General features: G+C 56.0%; 2 protein-coding genes across 2 annotated transcripts; one reads left to right on the forward strand and one right to left on the reverse strand.

Moving 5' to 3' along the window:
* Nucleotides 1-397: 397 nt before the first annotated feature.
* On the forward strand, nucleotides 398-3,595 carry MFAP4 (microfibril associated protein 4). Its single transcript, XM_027626465.1, has 6 exons — nucleotides 398-469; nucleotides 794-872; nucleotides 1,146-1,300; nucleotides 1,772-1,868; nucleotides 1,957-2,139; nucleotides 2,539-3,595. The coding sequence occupies exons 1-6, from the start codon at nucleotides 464-466 to the stop codon at nucleotides 2,784-2,786; spliced, it is 768 nt and encodes a 255-aa protein (XP_027482266.1). The 5' UTR covers nucleotides 398-463; the 3' UTR covers nucleotides 2,787-3,595.
* Nucleotides 3,596-3,728: 133 nt separating this feature from the next.
* MAPK7 (mitogen-activated protein kinase 7) lies at nucleotides 3,729-10,245 on the reverse strand. Its single transcript, XM_027568621.2, has 7 exons — nucleotides 8,689-10,245; nucleotides 8,158-8,394; nucleotides 7,321-7,486; nucleotides 5,648-6,726; nucleotides 4,862-5,541; nucleotides 4,337-4,470; nucleotides 3,729-4,204 (listed from the first exon to the last, which is right to left on the reverse strand). Exons 2-7 carry the CDS (start codon nucleotides 8,387-8,389, stop codon nucleotides 4,051-4,053), a joined length of 2,445 nt encoding a protein of 814 aa, XP_027424422.1. The 5' UTR covers nucleotides 8,390-8,394; nucleotides 8,689-10,245; the 3' UTR covers nucleotides 3,729-4,050.
* Nucleotides 10,246-23,083: the final 12,838 nt, after the last annotated feature.

Here is a 23,083-nt window from a genome sequence, read left to right on the forward strand (position 1 = left end):
CCGCTCCTGAGCCTTCCCCCAAAGGCTGATGAAACACAGGCCAGGGGAGGAGAAAATAAAGACATCGTGGGGGGGGGGGGGGCGGGAGGGAGGAGGGCGTGAGGAAGCAGAGGCTGGGCTGGGGGTGCCAGGGGGTCCACAGGTCCAGGGGGCGGGTGGTAGAGGGGCTCTAGGGAGCCGTGTGACTCAGCAGGGAGTGAACGTCCCCAGTGCTCTGCCCCTGACAGGCCTAATGAGACGCAGGTGGTCCCCTGGCCCGGGCCCCACCTCCCCCTGGCCCCCCTGACTTGTGGAAGCAGATGCCGGTTCAGTGCCGGGGGGGGAGGGGAGAGGGGGGCTCTGCAGCGACAGGGGGCGGGGCCAGGGCGGCTGGCCAGGGCCCAGCACATAACTCTGGGCGGGTGCAGTCTGGGGCGCCGTCTGGGGTAGCAGACACCCTGCCGCTGTGAGCTCAACTGGCAGCATGAAGGTACTGGGCCTGGGGCTGGGGGACTCGCGGCACCGGGGCCCTGAGCCCAACTCCACAAAGGGGACCCTTACCGGAGACGGTGGTGGGGGGGCGGGGGGTGCTGTGAACTCCCAAGCTGTGAGGGCCCCGAGCCTGTCCCGGACAGTGGGGTTTCTCAGACGCGGAAAGAGGGGCCAGAGGGCAGAGAAGGGGTGCCCGGCAGGGGTGGTTTGCACGAGGGACAAGTGCAGCGATGTGCAGCGGAACGCAAGGGGCTCTGGGGCTCTGGGGCTGGCCGGGGGGCGGGGTGGGGTGCAGTGAGGTGACCCTGTTGTCCTGTCCCAGGCCCTCCTGGCCCTGCCGCTGCTGCTGCTTCTCTCCACGCCCCCCTGCGCCCCCCAGGTCTCCGGGATCCGGGGAGATGGTAAGCCTGGCCGACAGGCTGGGGGAGGAGAGGTTCCTCTGAGCCCCCGGTTCTGGGAGGCAGGCTTCAGGGCTGAGCCCCCGCAGGATGCCATCCCTGCCTCCTCTCTACCACGGGGCAGGCAGGTGGCAACGACGCTGGAGCAGCCCCCCTGGAGGAAATCTCCTGAGTTCTTGGGACCCCAGGGAGGGAGGCAGACGGCAGGGCGCTGAGGGGGCCGGTCGCGCCTTGGTGCCGCCCCCTCACCGCCCCCGCCCCCGCCCCCGCCCCCAGCTCTGGAGAAGTCTTGCCTTCAGCAGCCCCTGGACTGCGATGACATCTATGCCCAGGGCTACCAGGCGGACGGCGTGTACCTCATCTACCCCTCGGGCCCCAGTGTGCCCGTGCCCGTGTTCTGTGACATGAGCACCGAGGGCGGCAAGTGGACGGTGAGTGGGCGGACGCAACGGAGGCCCGGTTCTGGTCCCCGCTGTGGGACCGAGCTCCACCTCCGGGCACTTCAGTTTCTCCATCTCTAAACCGGGGCCCGCGACACCCACAGCAGAGTTTGGGAGCTGCCGCCACGGCTGCGCTCTAGGTGCCCGAGGCGGGTTAGTGCCTGCACCCTCACAGTAACCCTGGGGGACAGGTACGCTTTCCAGCGGACCCGGAAGCCGGGGAGGGGGAAGTAATTCGCCCAAGGTCACGCAGCCCGCCCCAGTACCCTAGCACCGCTGTCCCTCCACCTTTCCCTGGCGCCCAGGAGCGGCTCACCGAGGGGCCCGGGGCCGGCGTGGGCCTTGTTCTAGGCGCCAGCTCAGTCTTTCAACAAAACCCCCTCAGCACCACAGGGTCCACGCCGGGGCGAGGCTCCCGCCCCCTGGACTCTTGAGCACCCAGGCCTATTCTCTCTGCCCCAGGTTTTCCAGAAGAGGTTCAATGGCTCAGTGAGTTTCTTCCGGGGCTGGAACGACTACAAGCTGGGCTTCGGCCGCGCCGACGGGGAGTACTGGCTGGGTAAGGCGGGGCCGCGGGCGGCCCGAGGCCCGGGGGCTGCCCCAGGCCCCGGGCCCTGCTGACCAGCTGCCCCGCCCCCGCCCCCCAGGGCTGCAGAACCTGCACCTCCTGACGCTGAAACAGAAGTACGAGCTGCGAGTGGACCTGGAGGACTTTGAGAACAACACGGCCTCCGCCAAGTACGCGGAATTCTCCATCTCGCCCAACGCGGTCAGTGCAGAGGAAGACGGCTACACCCTCTACGTGGCAGGCTTCGAGGACGGCGGGGCAGGTACCCCCGGCTGCGGGCCCCACGAGGGGCCGTCGGGGGGGAAGGCAGGGCTGGCACTGCCCGCCGGGCCCCCCCCCCCCTCCCCCGCCGACCCCCTCCGGGCCCCTGCCTCCCCCTCGCGGCCTGGAGGGGCCGTGCTGCCTCCCACCCAGCCCGGGCCTGGGCCCCCAGAGAAGCTGTGTCCGCTCACTCCGGGCAGCCCTGCGAGGAGCGGCTGCTGCTCCTCATGCACAAGCTCAGCTACCCGGCGGCCAGCTCAGGGAGGGCGCCCCATCCCACCAGGCTGTCACGTGACGGCGCCACCCCTGCCTGTCACCCCCCCCCCACCCCCCGGTCCCTGCCAGCTCGGGGGCGCGGCTCCCCGCCTCAGCAGCCCCATCCCTGCTCCCCTCTTGCCAGGCGACTCCCTGTCCTACCACAGCGGCCAGAAGTTCTCCACCTTCGACCGGGACCAGGACCTCTTTGTGCAGAACTGCGCGGCCCTCTCGTCGGGGGCCTTCTGGTTCCGCAGCTGCCACTTCGCCAACCTCAACGGCTTCTACCTGGGTGGCTCCCACCTCTCCTACGCGAATGGCATCAACTGGGCCCAGTGGAAGGGCTTCTACTACTCCCTCAAGCGCACCGAGATGAAAATCCGCCGGGCCTGAGGGGCTGGCCCCCATCAGGCCCCCAGCCGGCCCTGGCCGCTCCGGGTCTCCATGAGTGCTCCCTCTGCACCCCGGCCCCACCCGCCCCTGCCCGTTGCTCTCTAAGCACCTGCTTCCCGCAGGGGGCCTCGTGGCTCTAGCCTCAGCAGGTCCCGTCACACCCAGGGTGTCCACCTCAAAGCCAGGCCTCTGTTGCCCTCACCCGCGGCTACGCGGCCTGCAGCTTTCCCAGCCTCCCCTGAAAGGCGCAGCTGTCCGGCCCGGCCCTGACCGGGCTCCACGGGACTCTCCTTGCCTCCGCCCTCCCCGCAAGGCGGAGAGCCGGGAGCCGCTCTCCGAGACGCTGGGCTTGTGTTCCCCCTCAGCCAGCTTCCTTGCTGTGGACTCCTCCGTCTGGAGCCCCCCCGCCCCTAGCGTGCTCAACTGGGCTGGCATAGTCTGACCAATACCCACGGCGTGTGCCAGGCCACAGGCCAGTAACCACCCCCCGCCCCCGCTGCCGCCACGCCCTCGGCCTCCCTCCCACCAACTCATCCCCCGGTGGTGAGCACAACGGACCCCCAGCCCCAGCTCACGGTCCTCCTCCGCGGCCCCCTCCCACCTGCCCCAGGCCCCCAAAGCTCAATGCCCAAGCCGTATTTCGCACAGCTGCATGCTACTCTAAAACAGCCCCAACCGAGGTAGGCATAGCTATGCGGTGCCCCCACCCGCCCCAGGGCTGAGGTCTGACCGTGTGGGGGGTGCAGAGGACAACCTCTGTGGGGCTGGAAGGAGGTGGGGAGCGAAGAGCTCAATAAAACCTCAGGATCTGAACGAACTGGCTTTGGCTATTGTGTGTGCAAGTGTGTTTGCTTGACCCCCGAATGTGAGGACCCGGCTCCTCCTTGCTCCCCTTATGACAACACCCTGCCCTCAACTCCAAAAAGACAACTAGTGTTAGGCACTAAAGGAAACCTTGTATTTCACAGGCCTCATCTGGATGGCAAAAAGATCGTGTCACAATATTAATATAATAACAATAATAATAATAAAAAAAATACAATACTGAAAAGGATCGCTCAGGGAGTAGAGATCTCCTGATCCTGCCATGACTTGGCGGTGGCTCAGGTGGCTGCTTAAGGCTGCAGAGTGTGTCTGAGATGAACCTGCAGAATCATCGAAGCTGAGCTTTCCCCTCCTGGGCCCAGGGCTCCAGCCCTTGCAAATGTTCCTGTGAGTCTTGTAGCTGGGTCTGCCCCTGGCAGCAAGGCACAGGCTGTGGGCCTCAGGGCTCCTGGAGGTCCGGCAGGTCAGCCAGCAGCATCGGGGAGTCCATCTGGATCTCACGCTGCAGGGACTCAATGTCGGCAGGGTTCATGCCGTGGCCCTCCAGCCAGTCAGCAAGCAGGGAAGCCGAGAGGGAGGCTGAGTCGGCCTGGCTGCAGGGAGAGTGGAGGGGGAGAGGCACTGTTAGCCTAGGCTGGCTCCTTGCCCATCCCACAGGCAAGCTCCTGCCGCACCTGGAAACCCTACCCACAGGCCCATTCCAGAAGCTTGGTCCAGCAGCTTACCCATCCTGTGGCCCGTCAGCCACGCCCATGTCAAAAGACTGGTTTAGGAACTCCTCCAGGTCGAAGCCAACACCATAGCCGGCCCCACTGCCCTTTGGAGTGCCCGAGAAGACCGGGGGCAGGGGGTCCTCCACCTGCAACGGATGATGGCAGGTTACAAGCCAGGCACTACCAAGAGCGGACAGAGCTCTACAAGTCTACCCCGATGCTACCAGTGACTCTGCTGAAGAGCGTGAGTGACAGCACCAGCCCGGCCAATCACTGGGCGCTGGTCGAGGGCCTGTCTCCAGCCCACGCACTTCCTAGGAAGCATCTTATTTGTCTCCCACCGACCTGTTCGTTGGCACTGTGCTCCTTCTAAGAGCAAGAGAACAAGCTCAGAGATAAAGGCCCACCTGCCACTCAGTTCTCATGGAACAGAGAGACACCACAGCCTCTCCCATCCCCCATCCGTGCCAAACAGCACGGACTTCCCAAACCCCATTTTCCCAGGGCCCCGATCCAGGTGTCCTCACAGCCTCTCACCTGTGACTTGGACAGCTGCTGAGTCACCAGGTTCACGTCGGGTGATTCTGAGGTGGAGGGTTGAGGGGCCCCTCCGGGGTCCGGAGGGGGTGGGCCAGAGGGGAAGTAAGGCAGAACACCGACAGCACTGGGGCCAGGCACCCCGGGGAGTGGCACAAGCGACTGGGGGGCCAGGAGGCTAGAGGTGGCAGTCTGGAGTGGAGGAGGGCCAGGGACGGGCCCAGGAGGGCTGGCTGGGTGGGGAGTGGGGCCAGGGGGTGGGCAGGCAGGCTGCGGTGCAGGACCAGGGGTGGAGCCTACAGGTTGTGCTGGGGGGCCAGCAGGAGGACTGCTGGGCTGGGCTGGGCTGGGCGTTGGGACCGGGGCATGGGCTGGTGCTGGGGCTGGGGTTGGGGCTGGCGCTGGGGCTGGCGTGGGAGCTGGGGGCCGGGCCATGCGAGTCCAGCGCTCCAGCAGGCTGCGATCATTGTCACTGAGCACCAGCCCAGCCAGGGGATCGGTGGAAGGGCCCCCAGAGGTCCCGGCCCCCCGCTCCTTGCGCTCTCGCTCCTGCCGCCGCTTCTCCCGCTCCTTGGCTCGCTCCTGCCGCCTCCGCCGCTTCTCCTCCCGCTCCCGCTGGCGCTCCTGGGCGGTCACTGGCTTCCGAGGCTCAGGAGCTTCCAGAGGAGCGCTGGGGCCATCTGCAGAGAAGTTGGCAGGAGGAAGGTAAGAGTCTGTGGTCTGTCCAAGCTGGGAGTACCCCTCTGCAACCCCACTCCCTGGCCAGCCACTGCCTCCGCAAGGGACCTCTGAGCCGGCTCCGCAAGGACTTGAGCAGGGCAGCTTTGAGGGCCGCCTTGGTGTTGTCTGAGATGGCACCCTCCTTCTTTGGAGGGGCTGGTTCACTGGCTGGCAGGGGCGGCTGCAGGGTCAGGTCAATGGTGTCGGGTGCAGGGCCGGGACACGGTGGTGGAGCTGGCGGAGGTGACTCCATGGCACAGTCCCCACTGGGAGCCCAGGGACTGGGCATCTCAACGTCAGGGCAGCCAGGCTCACTGGCCACGGGCTGCAGGGAAGGCTGGAAGCGGATCTGCTGGCGGATGCCCTCACGCCGTGCGTGGAAGTCTTCAATCTCAGCCACTATGGCCTCTTTAATGCGCTCCCGAGTGAGCGCTTCACGGTCAAAGGCAAAATCAAAAGGCGGGGCACAGTCAGGCTCATCGTCAGGGTCGTGGTACTTGGCCAGGAAGGGGTGGCGAAGGGCAGCAGCTGCGGAGATGCGGGCGCTGGGCTCGAAACGCAACATGCGCCCCAGCAGGGACAGGGCCTGGCGGTCAGCACCTGGGTACACTGTCTCCCAGGGCACAGGCTGACGGGGTGGCAGGCTCTGGATGTAGGCCCGCACCCTCTCTGCCCCCACAGCCTGGATCACAGCCGGCGATGGGGTGCCCAGCACCATCATGATCAGCTGCAGTTGGTGTACATAATTTTTGCCTGGGAAGAGTTGGCGCCGGGCCAGCATCTCACCGAAGATGCAGCCCACAGACCACAGGTCGATGGCCTGCGTGTACTCATGCAGCGAGAGCATGAGCTCAGGAGCACGGTACCAGCGTGTGGCCACGTACTCAGTCATGAAGTACTGGTGCTCAGCAGGCGAGGTGCACAGGCCACGGGCCATGCCAAAGTCACCAATCTTGAGCTCACAATTCTCATTCACCAACAGGTTGGAGGGCTTGAGGTCGCGGTGAATGACCTGAGCCGAGTGCATGTACTTGAGGCCCCGGAGCAGCTGGTACAGGAAGTAGCGCACGTGCTCCAGAGTGAGTGGCTGGGAGGAGTGGATGATCTGGTGCAGGTCGCTCTCCATCAGGTCCAGGACCACATAGCTAGAGGGGACAAGAAAGACAGGCATGGCTACCTCGCCCACACGCCAGCCTCAGTGCACGCTCCCAGCTCAACAGGTAATGGCCTCGTCTTTGCATTCCACACAGGCCAATGGCAGGGTATGAAGATTCTAGATTTTCTCCGTTTCCATGAACTTAAGTGAAGTCACTTTTCTCTCTAGATCTAGTTTCCCCATCAAAGAAAAGATGGGGCTGGACTAAACCAGGGCTGGCCAACATTTAGTTTTAGGGCCCTCTCCACTGTTTGGCATGGCTGCCTGAAAGACTCGGAAAACTGTGAAAGCTTGCCTGTTTTTTGTAAGAAAGTGTTCTATGATTGACCAGGGATATCTGCTATGAGAGCAGAAGAGTGCGGTTATTGTATGAACGTCCTCCATGGGCCATCCTACATACGAAGATTCTATAAAGCAGCAGCATCTGCCTCTTCTCAAGCAACCAGTTGTCCCCGGCAAAGCCCTAAGGGACAAGGGTCTGGAATCACAGGAATTTTCCCAGCCTGCCTTACATTAGGTTTCAGCTGCCCTTCAGAAACTTCAGGTCCCACCTCTGCCTTCCTTTCCCATCCCTGCTCCTTACACAGATTTGAACTCGCCATAGGGCACAGTGGGCCTCAAGATGTCCTTGATGGCAATGATGTTGTCATGCTTGAAGTGTTTGAGGATCTTCAGCTCCCTGAGGGTCCGCTTGGCGTTGGTGACCACATCAAAAGCGTTAGGGATCTTCTTAATGGCCACCTGCTGGCCTGGGGAGCAGGGAAAAGGCAGATACCATGAGGCACCTCAGAGCTGCAGATTGGCAAAAAGCCCCTTTCGACATCTCTCTTCCAGAATGCAGTTACCATACACTGAATAACCACGACCACATGGCAAGGACCTACTACGTGCCAAGCCCCGTACTAAGCACTTTACGGACATGTTTCAGATTTTCCCTTCACGCCTACCCTGAGGCAGATACCAACCATTCAAAGTTGGGAGATGACAAAACCCGGGCTCAGCAACTTGCTGGAGGCTGCACAGCTAGTTAGTGGTAGAGTGTTGACCCTAAAGCCTGTGCTCATTCTACCTCCCTACACTCTCTCTCTATCTCAGACCTCGCCCATCCCACCACCAATTCCTTGCACCAGTCTCTGGCTCCAGAACACACTTCTCCTTTAGAAACCAAAGATAGGATCTCCATTCTGGTCTAACTGGGACTGTCATTTTTCTAAAGAAATAAGCAACACCACCATGGCAATTTCAGAGAACTGTGCCCAACGCAGAGCCTGGCACCCAGACGGCACCTAACCAGTATTTGTTGCCTTGAACCAGATTTTAGATCCCAGCTTTCCTTCCTGGCTGCTTGAGAGGGGGCAGGTTTCTTACTCTCTGGGACCGGCCTCCACAACTGCAAGCGGTGCACGACAGGGAGGCTCACCAGTGAGACGGCGGCGCGCAGAGGACACCACGCCATAGGCCCCGTTGCCTATGGTCTCGATGATCTCGTACTCGTCCCCCACGTCAAAGGTCACGTCGAAGGAGCGGGCTTTGAGCAGGGCCAGGTTCTTGGCCGCTACACAGGCAGCGGTGTTGGTGGGTTCCGCCTTCACCGACCCGGGGGGCTCCGCAGAGCCGTCCTCGCCTTCTTCCTCCTTCAGGGGTTCAGCCATGGCGTCTGTGTGGAGACGCTGGTGAGAAGGGGCCCGCCTCCCCCGCCAAGCCTCAGTTTCCCCTCTGTGAGGCTGGGGAACAGGACCAGGGAATTTCCAAGTTCCCTAAGCCGATGGGGGCCGGATAGGGGGCGAAAGAGAGCGGCTGGTACGTAGCAGTCTTCCCGCACCCGGACCTGGAACCCAGAGCTCAGGTCCAGGGTGGAACGCAGGGTGGGAGGTGTGGGGAGGCGCCGCCAGGCGCGGTCCAGGAAGAAAGGGAGGGGCGGGGCACTTCGCTTTTCTCGGTCAACACTCACCGAATGGCGCCTCACTCCGACGCCTCCTCCGGGCCTTCGGAGGTCGCCGGCGCTCCCCGCCTCCCCGGGCTCCCGTCCCCAGGGGAGGGGCACTCCAAGCGTCGCTCGCTCACTTGTTCAAGGCCGCCGCCACCACCTCAGCGTCGCGCTCTACCCCGCCGGTTCCCCCGCCCCGCCTCCCAAGACCACGCTCCTTCCAGCCTCTGGCCAATCGCTGGGCGGTCTCTGCGGAGGTTCCCACCCCTTCGACTTGCTGCGTCCAATCCGAGACCACCTGCAGAGGAAGCCGCGCCTCCGCGCGCGCGCGCTTCCGCGCGCGCGCCGCTTTCCAGCTCGCCCGCGGGAGCCGCCCAAAGGGCGCTCCGAGCTCTGCAGGCTCTCCGCCCCGCGCAGTCTTCTGACGCATGCGCGCTAGCTGTCCCAGGCGCCGCGCGAATGGAAGGCAACGCCCCCGTGCGTGCTTGCGCACCGCCATCCACGGGTTTGACTGCAGCTGGTCCCGGGAGTTTGGAAGGGCTCAGGTGCGTGGATCTGTTACCTTGTCGGCTGGCTCATGAAATCCCCCTCCTTCAGGCCCCTGTTCTCCTGTCAGTCCCCATCGCCCGAGGAATTAATGCACCACCCCCTTATTTTCCCGATCGGTCCCGGGAGCCCGGCTCTGGTAATACGCCACCCCAAGTAGACGGATCCGAGGCGTCCAACCACAGAGACCCTGAACCTCCGCGATTCTAGAGCGTCCGGCCTGAAGCCGCCACTGACTTCCGGTGGCTGGTCCTCCGCACAGCTTCCGGCGGCCCTGGGCCTCTGCTCGGGTTTTCCAGGCCTCCGGCGTGTTCCCTCCACTTGGTGGCTGTGTCCCAGTCCAGAGCCCTGTAGTCCATTCATAGAGCAAATATTTATCGAGCACCATCCCTTAAAAAGCCCAGTGCTGAGGAGGCAGCGGTGACACGGGGAGGCAGTAAGAACCTGGTGGGGAGGAAAGGTTTTCAGCAGGGAGCTCGAGGTCGTGCCGGTAAGGAAGAGCGTTTGCAGTTGGGACTCCAAAGGTGGCAGTTTTCACCAAGTGACAAGAGAAGGAAGGGCTCTGGAGCAGGGGAAACGAGTAGGCAAAGGTACGGAGACGCAGGCTCTGCAAGTTCTTCCTTTGCCCTGGAATAATGACCGGTGGATGGAACCCAGTAGACTCTGAGCGCCAGCTCGAGGGTCCGTCTATTCCTTACATCACAAGCTAGGGGCTGAAAAGCGGATCCAGACCAGAAATGAATTTTGGCAAGCCCACACACTTTTTAAAAAATTTTGTGTATGTTTTGTTTTGTGTATTTTGTTGTGTTTTTGTTTACTTTTCACATGCAGAAAGTTAGACCTAAGTGTATATATAGTTCATCAGTTTTCGCAAATTCAACACCAGTTGTACTGAATTCGGATAAATTATCAGCTGCCCAGAAGCTCCTTCTCTGTTCTAATGGTGACAGTTTCTTTTTGGTAACCCTTTCCCATACTTTTTGGGGCGGGCACTGAGTTTTTAGAGGTTTATTGGGATCATACGTTAAAATGGAAACGTAGATACTGCATTTTTAAACACTCAAGGAGAAACATTTATTAGGTCAGCCTCTGGAAAAAAGGCTGTCTAATATTTAGACATACAAAAATCATATGGGTCTCCTCAGTTAAGGCTGAACTATAAATTCGTTTCTGATTTTTTCCCACAGCCGAGCAAAAAGCCAAATAATCTGTTACATGATTTGTATTGAATATTAAACCATATTTGGGGAAAGTGGACATTTTCTTGTCACTGAGGTCTGAAAATATTTCTTTGATGGCCTTTCTTTATGGGATACAGTAGACAATCTTCCCTAATTGACGTACATGCAGTATAAGGCCCAGGGTGACCCTCGGCGCAAGTAGAGGGCCTACAAAAGCAAGACACAAACACATCTTTTCAGGGACCGAGTGCGCAGCTGCGTGATGGTCCTCTATGATCCAGGAAACAAAATCTCACAAGAGACTCTTCAACTACGTTTACTTTAATTCTCTATAAATAGTTCAGCTAGGCTGGTATACAGGTTATAGGCTATTCAACATTCTCTGACAAAAACTGATTCTCATCTACTTTTCAATCCACTATGAGCTGCTTGGCTTCTACCCCCACTCAGCCCTGACTCTGTCCTGGAAAAGTCATCAATTATCTAACTATAGTCAAGTCCAGCAGACATTCTTCAGTCCTTGCCTTACTGTGCTCTGTGACAGCCAACACGACGGACCATTTCTTTAAGAGAAAATCATTTCAGGGGCGCCTGGGTGGCTCGGTCAGTTAAGCAGCTGCCTTCAGTTCAGGTCAGGATCCCAGGGTCCCGGGATCTGACCCTGAGGCAGGCTCCCTGCCAAGCAGGGAGTCTTTCGTTTTCTCCCTCTCCCTTTGCCCCTCCCCTCCCTCTTGTGCTAACTTGCTCCCTCTCTCTCAAATAAATAGAATCTTAGAAAAAAAAATCATTTCGTTTGGCTCAAAACTCATTATAAGAAGGTTTAAGTGAAAAATCTTGGTCCTAACTCCGGGTGGTTACTTTTATTGTCTCTACACAGTCAACGTGAGCAAATCCAAATACACATTCTTGTCCAAAGCCTCCTTAATATATACAAGGTAGCAAGTTATATACACTTTTCCTGAAGACCAGTAAGTCTCAATAACCAGAGAGATCCCTCAATCTTTTTCTTTTGTAAAAGCTGATCTGAGATAAAATCCATGGACCATAAAACTTCAAAGTCTACAATTTAGTGGTTTTTAGTATGTCCATATGAGTTGTGCAAGCACAGCCTAGTTTTGGAACATTTTCCTCACCCCAAAGAGAGCCTCATTAGTAGTCACTCCTCATTTCCCCTCCCCCAGTCCCTGGCAACCACTAATCTACTTTCTGTCTCTCTGGATTTGCCCATTTTGGACATTCCTTGCAAATGGAATATTACAGTATGTGACCTTTTGTGTCTGATTTCTTTTACTTAGCATGTTTTCAAGGTTCATCCTTTTGCCCATATCAGAACTTCATTCCTTTCTAAGACCAAAACCATTCCATTGTATGGATAGACCACATTTGGTTCATTCTTCAGTGGATGGACATTTGGGTTGTTTCCGCTTTTTGGTGATCGTCAGCAATGATGCTGTGAATGTTCGTGTACAAGTTTTTGGGTGGACATGTTTTCATTTCTCTCGGGTCCATACTTTAGAGCGAGCTTGCTGGGTCATACTTTTATGTTTAATTTTTGGGAGAACTGCCAAACTTCTCCCCAGCGGCTGCATTCATTGAACAGTCTGACCAGCAACATTTGAGGTTCCAATCAATTTCTCCACATCTTCACCCTCACCAACATTTGTTACTTTCCTTTTTTCTTTTTTTAAAAGATTTTATTACTTAGAGCACAGGAGCAGGGGGAGGGGCAGAGGGAGAAGCAGACCCCCCACCAAGCAGGGAGCCCGACGTGGGCCCGATCCCAGGACCCCGAGATCATGACCTGAGCCAAAGGCAGACGTCCAACCAACTGAGCCACCCAGGCACTTTTTTTTTTTTTTTTTTTTTAGAGCTATCCTAGTGGGCATGAAGTGGTATGTTATCGTGGTTTTGATTTGCATTTCCCTAATGACAAATGATGTTGAGCAGCTTTTCATGTGCTTATTGGCCGTTTGTCTTTGGGGGGTCTGTTCAAATCCTCTGTTTTTAATTATGTTATTTCCCTTTTTATTGTTGAGTTACAAGAGTTCTTTATATATTCTGGACCTAAGTCCCTTATCAGATATATAATTTACAAATATTCTCATTCTGTGGGTTGTCTTTTCACTTTCTTGATGGTATCATTTGAAGCACAAATGTTTTTAAAATTTGAAAGTTTTTAATGGCGATGAATTCCAATTTACCTATTTTGGTCTTTTGTCACTTGGGCTATTGATGTCATTTTTTTTACAGCTACATAGTATCCCTTTACAAATGTAATCTCTCTCTCTCTTTTTAAAGATGTTATTTATTTATTTGAGAGAGAAACAGCATGAGAGGGGAGAGGGTCAGAGGGAGAAGCAGGCTCCCCGCTGAGCCAGGAGCCCGATGCGGGACTCGATCCCAGGACTCTGGGATCATGACCTGAGCTGAAGGCAGTCACTTAACCAGCTGAGCCACCCAGGCGCCCTACAAATGTAATCTCTTTAACTAGCACGCTATAGGTAAATCCATTCTGATCTTTTGCCATCACAAACAATCCTGAAATAAATTATCATGTTGCAAGTATATCTGCTGGGTGAATATCCAGAAGTCCAAGTGCCAAGTTACAGGATATTGCACTTATAATTTTAATCGTTAATGTCAAAACTCTGTCCTTGGAGATTGTACCAATTTAGACTTACCAGCAGTATGGGGGAATGACTCACAGAGAGCTTTTCTAGAGCTTGGAATTATTTGCCTATGTTAAAAATAGAGATACCGGGGTGCCTGGGTGGCTCAGCCTTTAAGCATCTGCCTTCAGCTCAGGTCATGATCCCAGGGTCCTGGGATCGAGCCGACATCGGCCTCCCTGTCAGTGGGAAGCCTGCTTCTCCCTCTCCCACTCCCCCTGGTTGTGTTCCCTCTCTCGCTGTCTCTGTCTGTCAAATAAATAAAATATTAAAAAAAAAAATAGGGAGATACCTCATAAAAATCTTGATTTCTGGTTTCTTCCGGAAAACCAGAAGATCTGTCAGCCTCAGACTTGCACTGGCGCATAGCAGTAATGGGTTGTAACTGAGCAGTACCCCACACCACTGGAAGGGCACGGGCTTTCCAGTTCACCACAGTCCCCACCATTCCGTAATGCCTGCCCCAGCACAGTCCGAGTGTCAGATGCTATTTATCATTTTACTGGCACCACTGTTTCCTGCATATATTAAAAGCAGGAAAAGAAAAGAGGCTGAGAGGATGTGGGTCAAAAAAAAGGTTGTTCAAATAACCTCCAGGGGCCCCCCATTGTGGCAGTGGGGGTAGTCAGTAGTTCCAGCCAAGGTTTGGGGTGGCCTCTCATTGGGCAGGTGAAGCCCGGGGATGGAGTATAGGCATCCCTCGCTTTATTGTGCCTTGTGGATAGTGCGGGTTTTTGTTTTGTTTTGTTTTGTTTTGTTTACAAATTGGAGGTTCAAGACTTCCCCGGGGGAGGTAACTGCAGAAATGGTGGAAACAGCAAGGCAACCAAGAACTAGAAATGGAGCCTGAACATGGGCCTGAATGGCTGCAATCTCATGATAAAGCGTGAACAGATGAGGAGTTGCTTCCTAGGGACACGCAGAGAAATGGTTTCTTGGATGCAGTCTACTCCTGGGGAAGATTGTTGAGATGACAACAAAGGATTTAGAAGATTCTGCAAACTTAGCTGAGAAGGTGGTGGCGGCAGGGTTTGAGAGGGTCCACTCTAATTTTGAGAGAAGTTCTGTGGCTCTGTTGCTATCACACAGCATCTCATACTACAGAGGACTCATTCGTGAAAGGAAGAGTCAAGCAATGCAGCAAATCTCATTGCTGTCTTATTTTAAGAAACTGTCATGGCCGCCCCAGCCTTTTGCAACCACCACCCTGAACCCTGACCAGTCAGCACCCATCAACGCTGAGGCAAGACCCTCCCCCAGCAAAAAGATTAGGACTTGCTGAAAGCTCAGAGGATGGTTAGCAGTTATCAGCAATAAAGTATATTTTATTAAGGTACGTACATTTCGGGGACATAATGCTATTGCACACTTATTAGACTACAGTGCGAGTGTAACTTTTATGTGCCTGGCGAAACCCCAAAATTCATTTGACTCCTTTTTTTAAAAAACTTTTTTTTAAGATTTTATTTATTTATTTGAGAGACAGAATGAGATAGAGAGAGAGAGCATGAGAGGGGGGAGGGTTCCGAGGGAGAAGCCGACTCACTGCTGAGCCGGGAGCCTGATGCGGGACTCGATCCCGGGACTCCAGGATCATGACCTGAGCCGAAGGCAATCACTTAACCAACTGAGCCACCCAGGCGCCCGACTCCTTTTTTTTAAAAAAAGATTTTATTTATTTATTTGAGAGAGAGCACGCACAAGCAGTGGGGAGGGGCAGAGGGAGAGGGAGAAGCAGGTTCCCTGCTGAGCAGGGAGCCCGACGTGGGGCTCGATTCCGGGACCCTGGGATCATGACCTGAGCCGAAGGCAGATGCTTAATGGACTGAGCCACCCAGGCGCCCCCATTTAACTGCTTTTGTCATGATATTTGCTCTATTGCAGTGATCTGATGCGGAACCCACAATATCTCCAAGTTGGGCCTGTGTGCTAGTGGCCAGACCGTTGTCCCCCGTCCCTCTCTGGAAGGGGGAGGGGACTCCAGCCCCAGCCAAACGCAGCAGAGAGCCATTTTCCCCCAAAGGAAACCTGTGCTTTCAGGAAGATGGGATGGGCCCTGGGCCAGTAGAAATGGCAGATGTGCCCTGCCCATCTGCACCCCTCTACCAGCAGAGGAAGTGTAGCTGAAGTTAGAGGAACAAGGCTGGGTCTCCATCCGAAGAAACTGAGATACTGTATTACTGCCTCCCCTCCAATCCCACAGTTTGCAGATGTGCTTTGGGATCAGAAACACCCGCGTTTGACCCCTGCTCTGCCACATCACGGCCATGGTATTCTTTATTGTCCATGCGGTGTCCTGGGGTCAATGCCATGAGCATACATTCCCAACCCCCTCACAGGAGAGACCACGTGTCACCCAGCCAACCAGTGTCCCCGGTGAGAAGTGCCAAGGTGGGGGATGCTCAGACACCAGGGAGCTCAGAGAGGCCTCTCGCCCAGCTGGGCAAGTCACGGATGGACGTGTGGGCGTGTCAGTGGGGACCCGAAGGCCAAGCACGTGTTGGCCAGCCAAATCGGCCAGGAGAATGGAGGAGAGGTAGGCAGAGGCTGAACTCTGCAGGACTCAGAGGCCATGGAGGGAGCGGGGCCTGGACAGCCCTGACCTCAAGGTCCTCATCTGTAAAGTGGGGATGTTCAGACCTCTCTGGTTGGGTTGGTTTATGGATTTGAGAAATGACAGCCGGGAAAGCTCCCGGCATCCTCAGAGGTGCTAGACCAGCTGTCGTTACACACACGCACCCTCCCCTAAGCCCGGGGCCTTGTGAGCAGCATTTGCGGTGTGTAAGCATTTCTGCCCTCAACTTCCCCTTCCAGACAGTCACTGTCACAATTTACTGCTGAGAAAATGGGCTCGGCCGGGGAGAGAAAGTGACCCAAGGCCACCAAGCACGGGGCTGAGGGGGTGGAGTAAGCTGCCTCTGCATCCGGGACACCCTGTACCCAGTTCCCGGTCTTCACAGACACACCTCACTGACTAACGAGGCAGCTGTGAGTAATCTGGTTCAGCCACCCAGTGAGCGACTGGGGCATCCAGTGGGGAGAGCCCATGTGGCCAGACCTCAGCTCACACCCATGTTGACAAGGGCCAACGGAAGCTCCTCCCAAGGCCCCACTCTTCTGAGTGGAGGCAATGAGCAGTCTGCTGGGTCCCCTCCACTTTCTCCTTCCCTGCTTTCCTTGGCGAGCCCCCCTGCTCCTCATGCCACCTGTGGGACAGGGTGGCCTGAAGGTATCCCTGACAGGATGCTCCCTCCCAAGAAGGGGGCCAGTTTAGTGGATGAACCTGCAAAGGATGCTGCCCATTCTCAACGGGGGTATATCAGGCACCTGCAAAATAGGTGGGCGAGAGGAGCTGGGAGCAAGAACTCCCTTTATGGGACCCCCGGGTGGCTCAGTGGATTAGGCGCCTGCCTTCCACTTAGGTCATAATCCCGGGGTCCTGGAATCAAGTCCTTCATGGGTCTCCTTGCCCATGCTCTCCCTCCCCTTGCTCGTGCTCTCTCTCACAAATAAATAAATAAATAAAATCTTAAAACAAACCAACAAAAAAGAACTCCATCTATGAGCCCATGGAACTCACCAGAGGTAAGGACTGAGTTGTAATCCCCTCAGGTGGCTTGAGGCAAGCCTCTCTGAAGCTCAGTCTCCCCTTCTTTGTCATGAGGGTAGCAATCTGTTCTCCCAACACTCAGGCAGGAGTCTTTCCAAGACTGAAAAATGGGGAGTTGGTCTAAATTAGACCTGAGTCCAGGCCTGATTGGAACATGGGTCCTGGTGTTAATGACAGCAGTGGCTGGAGGTGGGAAGGACTCTGAGCAGGGAGGGAGGCGCCCACAGCTGGGGAATGGGGAGGACAAGGTGGCCCATTCTCCCAGCCCTCAACCTAAAATGATCAGTTACAATTGCACCACACCGCAAGTAACAGAAAACCACCAACCCTGGCATAACCCATGACGATGTATTTTTTTTTTCATCATGAGAAATCCAAAGTACTTTGCATTACTTTTGTTAAGGTTTATTTATTTGAGAGATAGCATGTGCACGCGTATGTGCAGGAGCACGAGTTGGGGGAGGGACAGAGGGAGAGAATCTTCCAGCAGACTCCCCGCTGAACACAAAGCCTGACACGGGGCTCAATCCCACGACCATGAGATCACGACCTGAGCCGAAACCGAGTTGGACGCTCCACCGACTGAGCCACCCAGGCACCCCGAAATCCAAAGTACGTTGTCGACCTTGGTTTAGCTTGTCAGGAACTAAGGCTCTATTCACTTTGCCATCATCCTCATGACATTTCCCCTCTCCTAACTCATGACTGCAAGACAGCTGCTGCAATCCAGCCATCACATTCATGTTCCAGACAGAATAAAGGAGGCAGAAGGACATGGTGCTACATCCGTCCCCCGTCATCACAAGAGCAAACGCCTTCCTGGTAGTCCCCAGCTGCAAGGGAGGCTCAGAAATCCAGTGCGTCCATAGGCACATTGCTGCCCCACAAATCGGGGTTTGTTGGAAAGGAAGAAGTGGAGAACAGATACTGAGTAGGTAGCTCGTAGGTACGAAGGGAAGAGCCAGATCTACTGGTCACAAGGGCAGGTGGGAAGTCTGGTGCCCAAGACCAAGATAGGCCTCTTCTAGGGGCCCCTGAGGGCTGGCAGCCCAGGCGGGGGCCTAGACCCCCCCATTCGGGTTCCATAGTCTCCCCAGTGCAACCACCCTCCTCATCTCTCCAAGCCTTTGGGACTCCCATGCTCTTTCTGAAAGGTAGCAGGTGCCAAGGCCACGCACAGCCCAGAGCCTAGTGTCTCCCTGGGGACAAGCAGGGCTGGGTATGAGGCAGGTGCTGCCTGGCAGCCCAGGCCTGCCCCTCCGATCACCACCCAGCATTGCCAAGCCCCGCAGGTCACGCACGGTCACGGCGTGACACACGTGCACACTAGCAGTCAGTCCCGGTGCCCGCATGTGCGCCCCGTCCATTTAGGTTCACAGACATGCTTGTACCCACACACAGAGGGACTCACAAAACACCGAGACACTGCTACGTACACACACGCACGGGGTACGGGGACATGCTCTTGCACGCACACTTGCATTCACACGCACAGGGGTCCGCAGAGACACACGCGTCCACACAGGAGCAATACACACGCAGGGACACGTCTGCATGGATATGCAAGGTGTGGGACACACATGGGGGCTTGCACACGCACACGTGCACACGTGCGCGCGCGCACACACACACACACACACACACACACACACCTTCCTTCCCCCACTGCTTGTACTTGGTCTATTTTGCCTCAGTACCCAGCGGCCAGGACAAACTGCCTCCACCCCATAGGTCATGGGGAAAATAGGAAGGGATGTTTCTTTTCTTTTTTTTTTTTTAACTCAGTGAATTAACATATAGTGTATTATTGGTTTCAGACGTAGAGTTTAGTGAATAATCAGTTGCATATAACACCCAGGGCTCCTGACATCACATGCCCTCCTTAAGGCCCGTCACCCAGTTACCCCATCCCCCACACCCGCCTCCCCTCCAGCAACTCTCAGTTTGTTTCCTATGATTAAGAGTCTCTTACGGTTTGTCTCACGCTCTGATTTCATCTTGTTTTATTTTTCCCTCCGGAAGGGACGATTTCTGCCTGGAAGTGCATTACATGTGGGAGACTGGGGCGGCTGATGCTGAATCCAGAGAGGCAAAGACCTGCAATGCGGGGCAGGCTTGTCAACTCCCAGACTCGGCGGACCCGGAGCGGGGCAAGGGGGTGGCCGCCAGGGGCCCAGCCCTGGGACACAGGATGTGACAGAGCTGGATCTCAGTGTGGCTGACTGTATTTGCATGCCTGCACCCCCACAGGAGAGGGACTCCCCCCAGGGCCGGCCTGCGAGCTCGTTGAGGAGAGGGCAGGAAGCCTGCCAGGAAGTTGCCATCCCTGGCTTCCAAAGGCCTGGGCAGGTGGGCTGACCTCATGGCCAGATGGCTCCAGCCTGAGGCCATTTGTGGTTTCTGGGCACCCCTCTCCACCCCTGTTTCCACCACTGGGCTCACCCAGGCTGACCAGGGACCTGGGTGGGGATGCTGGGGTTGGGGTGGGGGGATATCGTCACAGTTGTCACAGTATCTGGAGTTCCACCATCAGGGCCGCCATCCTTTGTGGTCCCCGGGGAAGCCAGTGGCTGGGCCAACTCGCTGAGGCTGACCTTGCCCAGCCCAGAACATTCCTGAGGCCTGCCTGTGATTGCCCTGGGTGTGGGATGGAGAAGTGTACCTGCTCCATCCTCGGAAAGATCCCAGGTCTGCCAGGGAGCCTGAGCAAGGATGAATGTCATCAGGGACATCAACCTCATGGCAACTCGCCTCTCCTCATTTCCTCTCCCCCTGGTCTTCTGCCCTTCTCCAGAAAGTTCGTATCTCGGGCCTTGGCCTGGGCCACTGTCCCCTCCTCACTCTGTTCCTCCCTGAGATCTCTGCACTGACCACTTTCAACCCTGCTCCAGCCTGGCCCTCTCCCCGAGCTCCAGATCCAAAGCCAGTGCTCCCCAGATATCTCCCCACAGACATCCCACAAACCCTCCAATTCCTGTGACGAATACCACACTCCCCAGCTCCCCATCCCAAGGCTCCTCATCTCAGTACATGGCTCCTCTATCCAGGGCAGGCACCTGGAAGTCACCTGTGACCCCTCCCTCTCCCTCACCTGCCCCCGATCTACCCCTCCAATCTACCACCTCCTACAGGCCCAAATCTGAAACTCCAGTCACTGACTCCATGATATGGAGCACCTACCACGTGCCAGACACCATTCCCGAATCTGGGGATTCAGGATGTGAGACAGACATAAATCTCCGCCCTTGAGGAACTCAGATTGTGGGTGGAAGAGAGCAGCAGGATAAATCGACTCAATTATACAATGTCTTAGAAGGTCATAAGCACCATGTGGAAGGATGAAGCAGGGGAGGTAGGAAGTACTGATGGGGGCGGGGCGGGGGTTTAATTTTCAATAGAACGGTCAGGGAAGGCCGGACAGAGATGGTGATGTTGGAGCAAGGATTTGAAGGAGGAGAGGAAATGAGCCCTGTGGAGACTGGATGGAAGAACAGTTCGGGGCAGAGGAACTGGCAGGTGCAAAGGCCCTGAGGCAGGAGTGTCGCTGGTGTGGTTGAGAAACAGGGAGGGAGCCGGAGCTAAGTGAGTCGGGGAGATGGAGTAGGAGAAGCGCCATCTTTCCTGCTCACAGCCCAGTCCTACTATCATTGTCTCCCATTGTCCTCTCGCCTTCCTCTCCTGCTCCTGTACCCTAGTCCCTCCACAGCAGCCCGAGAGATCTCTGGGAAAACACAGATCAGATCATGTCCCTAGAGGAGCTTCCTCCTCCCAGAGGACAAGCCCATCACCCAGCCCTGCATGCCCCACTCATGGAGAAGGGAAGGGAGGTGGAGGGACCAGCTTCCCCGAGGCCTGAGGCTGAGTCCAGGGGTTGGACGACAGCTCATCTGGCTTCCTGTCAGCTCACCCCCATCACCCATCTGGGATCTGCTCCCGGCCCAGTGTCCTCCATCAGATCTGCTGGGGAAAGCTGGAGGAAACGGCTGCGGGTGTGTGCAAGGCCAGGGTTCCAGGGTCGGCTGGCGTGTGGGCTGGGTCAGGGGGAGGTTGGTGGGGATCCAGGAGGGGCGAATGGCCACAGGCGAGGTTCTCTCCCAGGGACTGGGCAGCGAGCCTTCCAGAAGTGGGTGTGGACTGCCTTCGCCTGCCTGGTACCTCTACGTAGGGCTGCAGCTAAAACACGGGACACCCAGTTACCTCGCACTTTCACGTAAGCAACAATTCGCTGCTTGGTTATGGGTGTCCAAAATACTGCATACATCCCGTACTTGCCTTTGCTAAATCTGGCAGCCCTACCTGGATGGCCACATCTGCCTCCTCCCTGGCCTCCCAGCTTCCCCCTCCACCCCCGCCCAACCCCCACACCCATGGTCTCTTCCCCACATGGTGGCTGGAGACTCTAGTAAAACCCAGGCCACTTCACATCATTCTTCTTTTATTTTTTTGCACCACTTCTGAGGCCGTGGTGAGCTCTCTAAACCCATCTCCTGCCCCCAGTGCTATGCTGGTGAGGTGGCTCTCGGAAAAAAATAGAACGAAAATAAAATATAAAACATCGAAAGCCCCGGGGCGCCTGGGTGGCTCAGTCAGTTAGGTGTCCAACTCTTGATCTCAGTTCAGGTCTTGATCTTAGGGTCGTGACTTCAAGCTCCATGTTGGGCTCCACGCTGGGTGTGGAGCCTACTTTAAAAAAAATTTTTTTTTTTTTTTTTTTTGTAATCAAAAGCCCTGATTTTAGCATTTGCCGATTTCCGTGGTATAAATACACCCTCTGTGGCTGATTTCACGCTACCAACATCACATCCCTGAAGGCAGAGTTGTGTACAATTGTCTCTTGTGAGTCGCAGCAAGTCGGCGTGAGCAGGCTCCAGCCTGCCTTTCTGTTCCAAAGCGTATTCCACCTCAGGGCCTTTGCACTGACTCTGCTTTGCCTGGAAGTGCCCACCCCCAGCCCTTTACCCTGCTTTATTTTTCCCTCCTAGCACTTATCCCTGTCTCACACCATTGGGAACACCTGTTGAGTTGTCTGTCTCCCCTCCCCTCCCCTCCCCCACCGACCAGAAAGTCAATCCACGAGGGCAAGGGGTGCGTCTGTCTTGTTTTCAACTTCATTGTAAGCACCCAGCACAGTGCCTGGGCACACAGGAGCTGCTCAGTAAATACCTACTGATTGAGACGTAACTCTCGGCTGTCATGACCTTGGTGTTGAGTTTTTATGCTGGGTGGGAGCAATTCCAACAGCCTACGTAGGAGCCTCAAGCCTCGGGTCGGAGGGGGTCATTGCCCCGAGCCAGCCAGAGGCGGACCCGGATTCTAGCCCAGCCCCCTCCCACCTGGCTGTGTGATCTGGTGAGGCCCTATCCATCTCTGAGCCTCGTGGCTTTGTCCCCTGTGAGAGAGCTACTAACTTCAGCCTGCCGGGCTATTGTGGGGGGCCAGGCGGCTGAACGGATGGGAAAGCACTTGGCAGTATCTACAGCCCCTAAAACGCGGCACTGGGAACCCCATGCACCCCACCATTTCTCAAAGAGGAAAACATTGTGTAGCTATGAGCAAGGAATATCCTAGAACGGTCAGAAGTACTTATTATCAGCCTCACAGGATGTAAAAACATAACTCCCGTTTTTTTTTTTTTTTTTACAGGTTATGATGTGATTTTACATGTTATCAAGTAAAAACCTTGGGTTTGGGGTGGGTTTTTTTGCCCCTTTCAATGCATGTAATTTCAATAGTCTGTTAAAAAGAGCCAACAAACAATATCAAATTACATTTTGTTGGGTTTATTCTGTAACCGCATTTTAAAAAAAGATTTTATTTTATTTTAAAGATTTTATTCATTTATTTGACAGAGAGAGACACAGCGAGAGAGGGAACACAAGCAGGGGGAGTGGGAGAGGGAGAAGCAGACTCCCCCGCCAAGCAGGGAGCCTGACGCGGAACTAGATCCCAAGTCCCTGGGAACATGACCTGAGCAGACACTTCACTGACTCAGCCACCCAGACGCCCCTAACAGCGTTTTTTTTAAATCACAAATTTTCATCAAGTAGAGGAAGTCTCTGCTTAGATTCCTTTCCAGCATGGCATGGAGACACTTGCGTGACTTTGTCATCTGGGACATTTAAAAAAAAAAATCATCCTTCTGTTGTCCCTTTTCCCAGCCTTGGTGACTTTGGTCCATTTAAGAGTGACGCCATCCTAGATTCTCTTCGTTCTCAGCAGTTTCTCTTGCCAGGGAGCCTCTCCCACCATCTCCTGGCTCTTCTCTCCTTTCCCTTCCCTTCCCCGCCCTGCTCCCTCTGGGCTGGAGCTCCGGGGCGGGGTGGGGATGCAGGGAAGGAGTGGTGCCCAGGCCCACGAAGGGCAACCGGCACCTGCGACCCTCCCACAAGCTAGTCAGGGCACACGTATGCCAC

The sequence above is a fragment of the Zalophus californianus genome, chromosome 16 (assembly GCF_009762305.2).
Source record: "Zalophus californianus isolate mZalCal1 chromosome 16, mZalCal1.pri.v2, whole genome shotgun sequence".
Taxonomy (NCBI): domain Eukaryota; kingdom Metazoa; phylum Chordata; class Mammalia; order Carnivora; family Otariidae; genus Zalophus; species Zalophus californianus.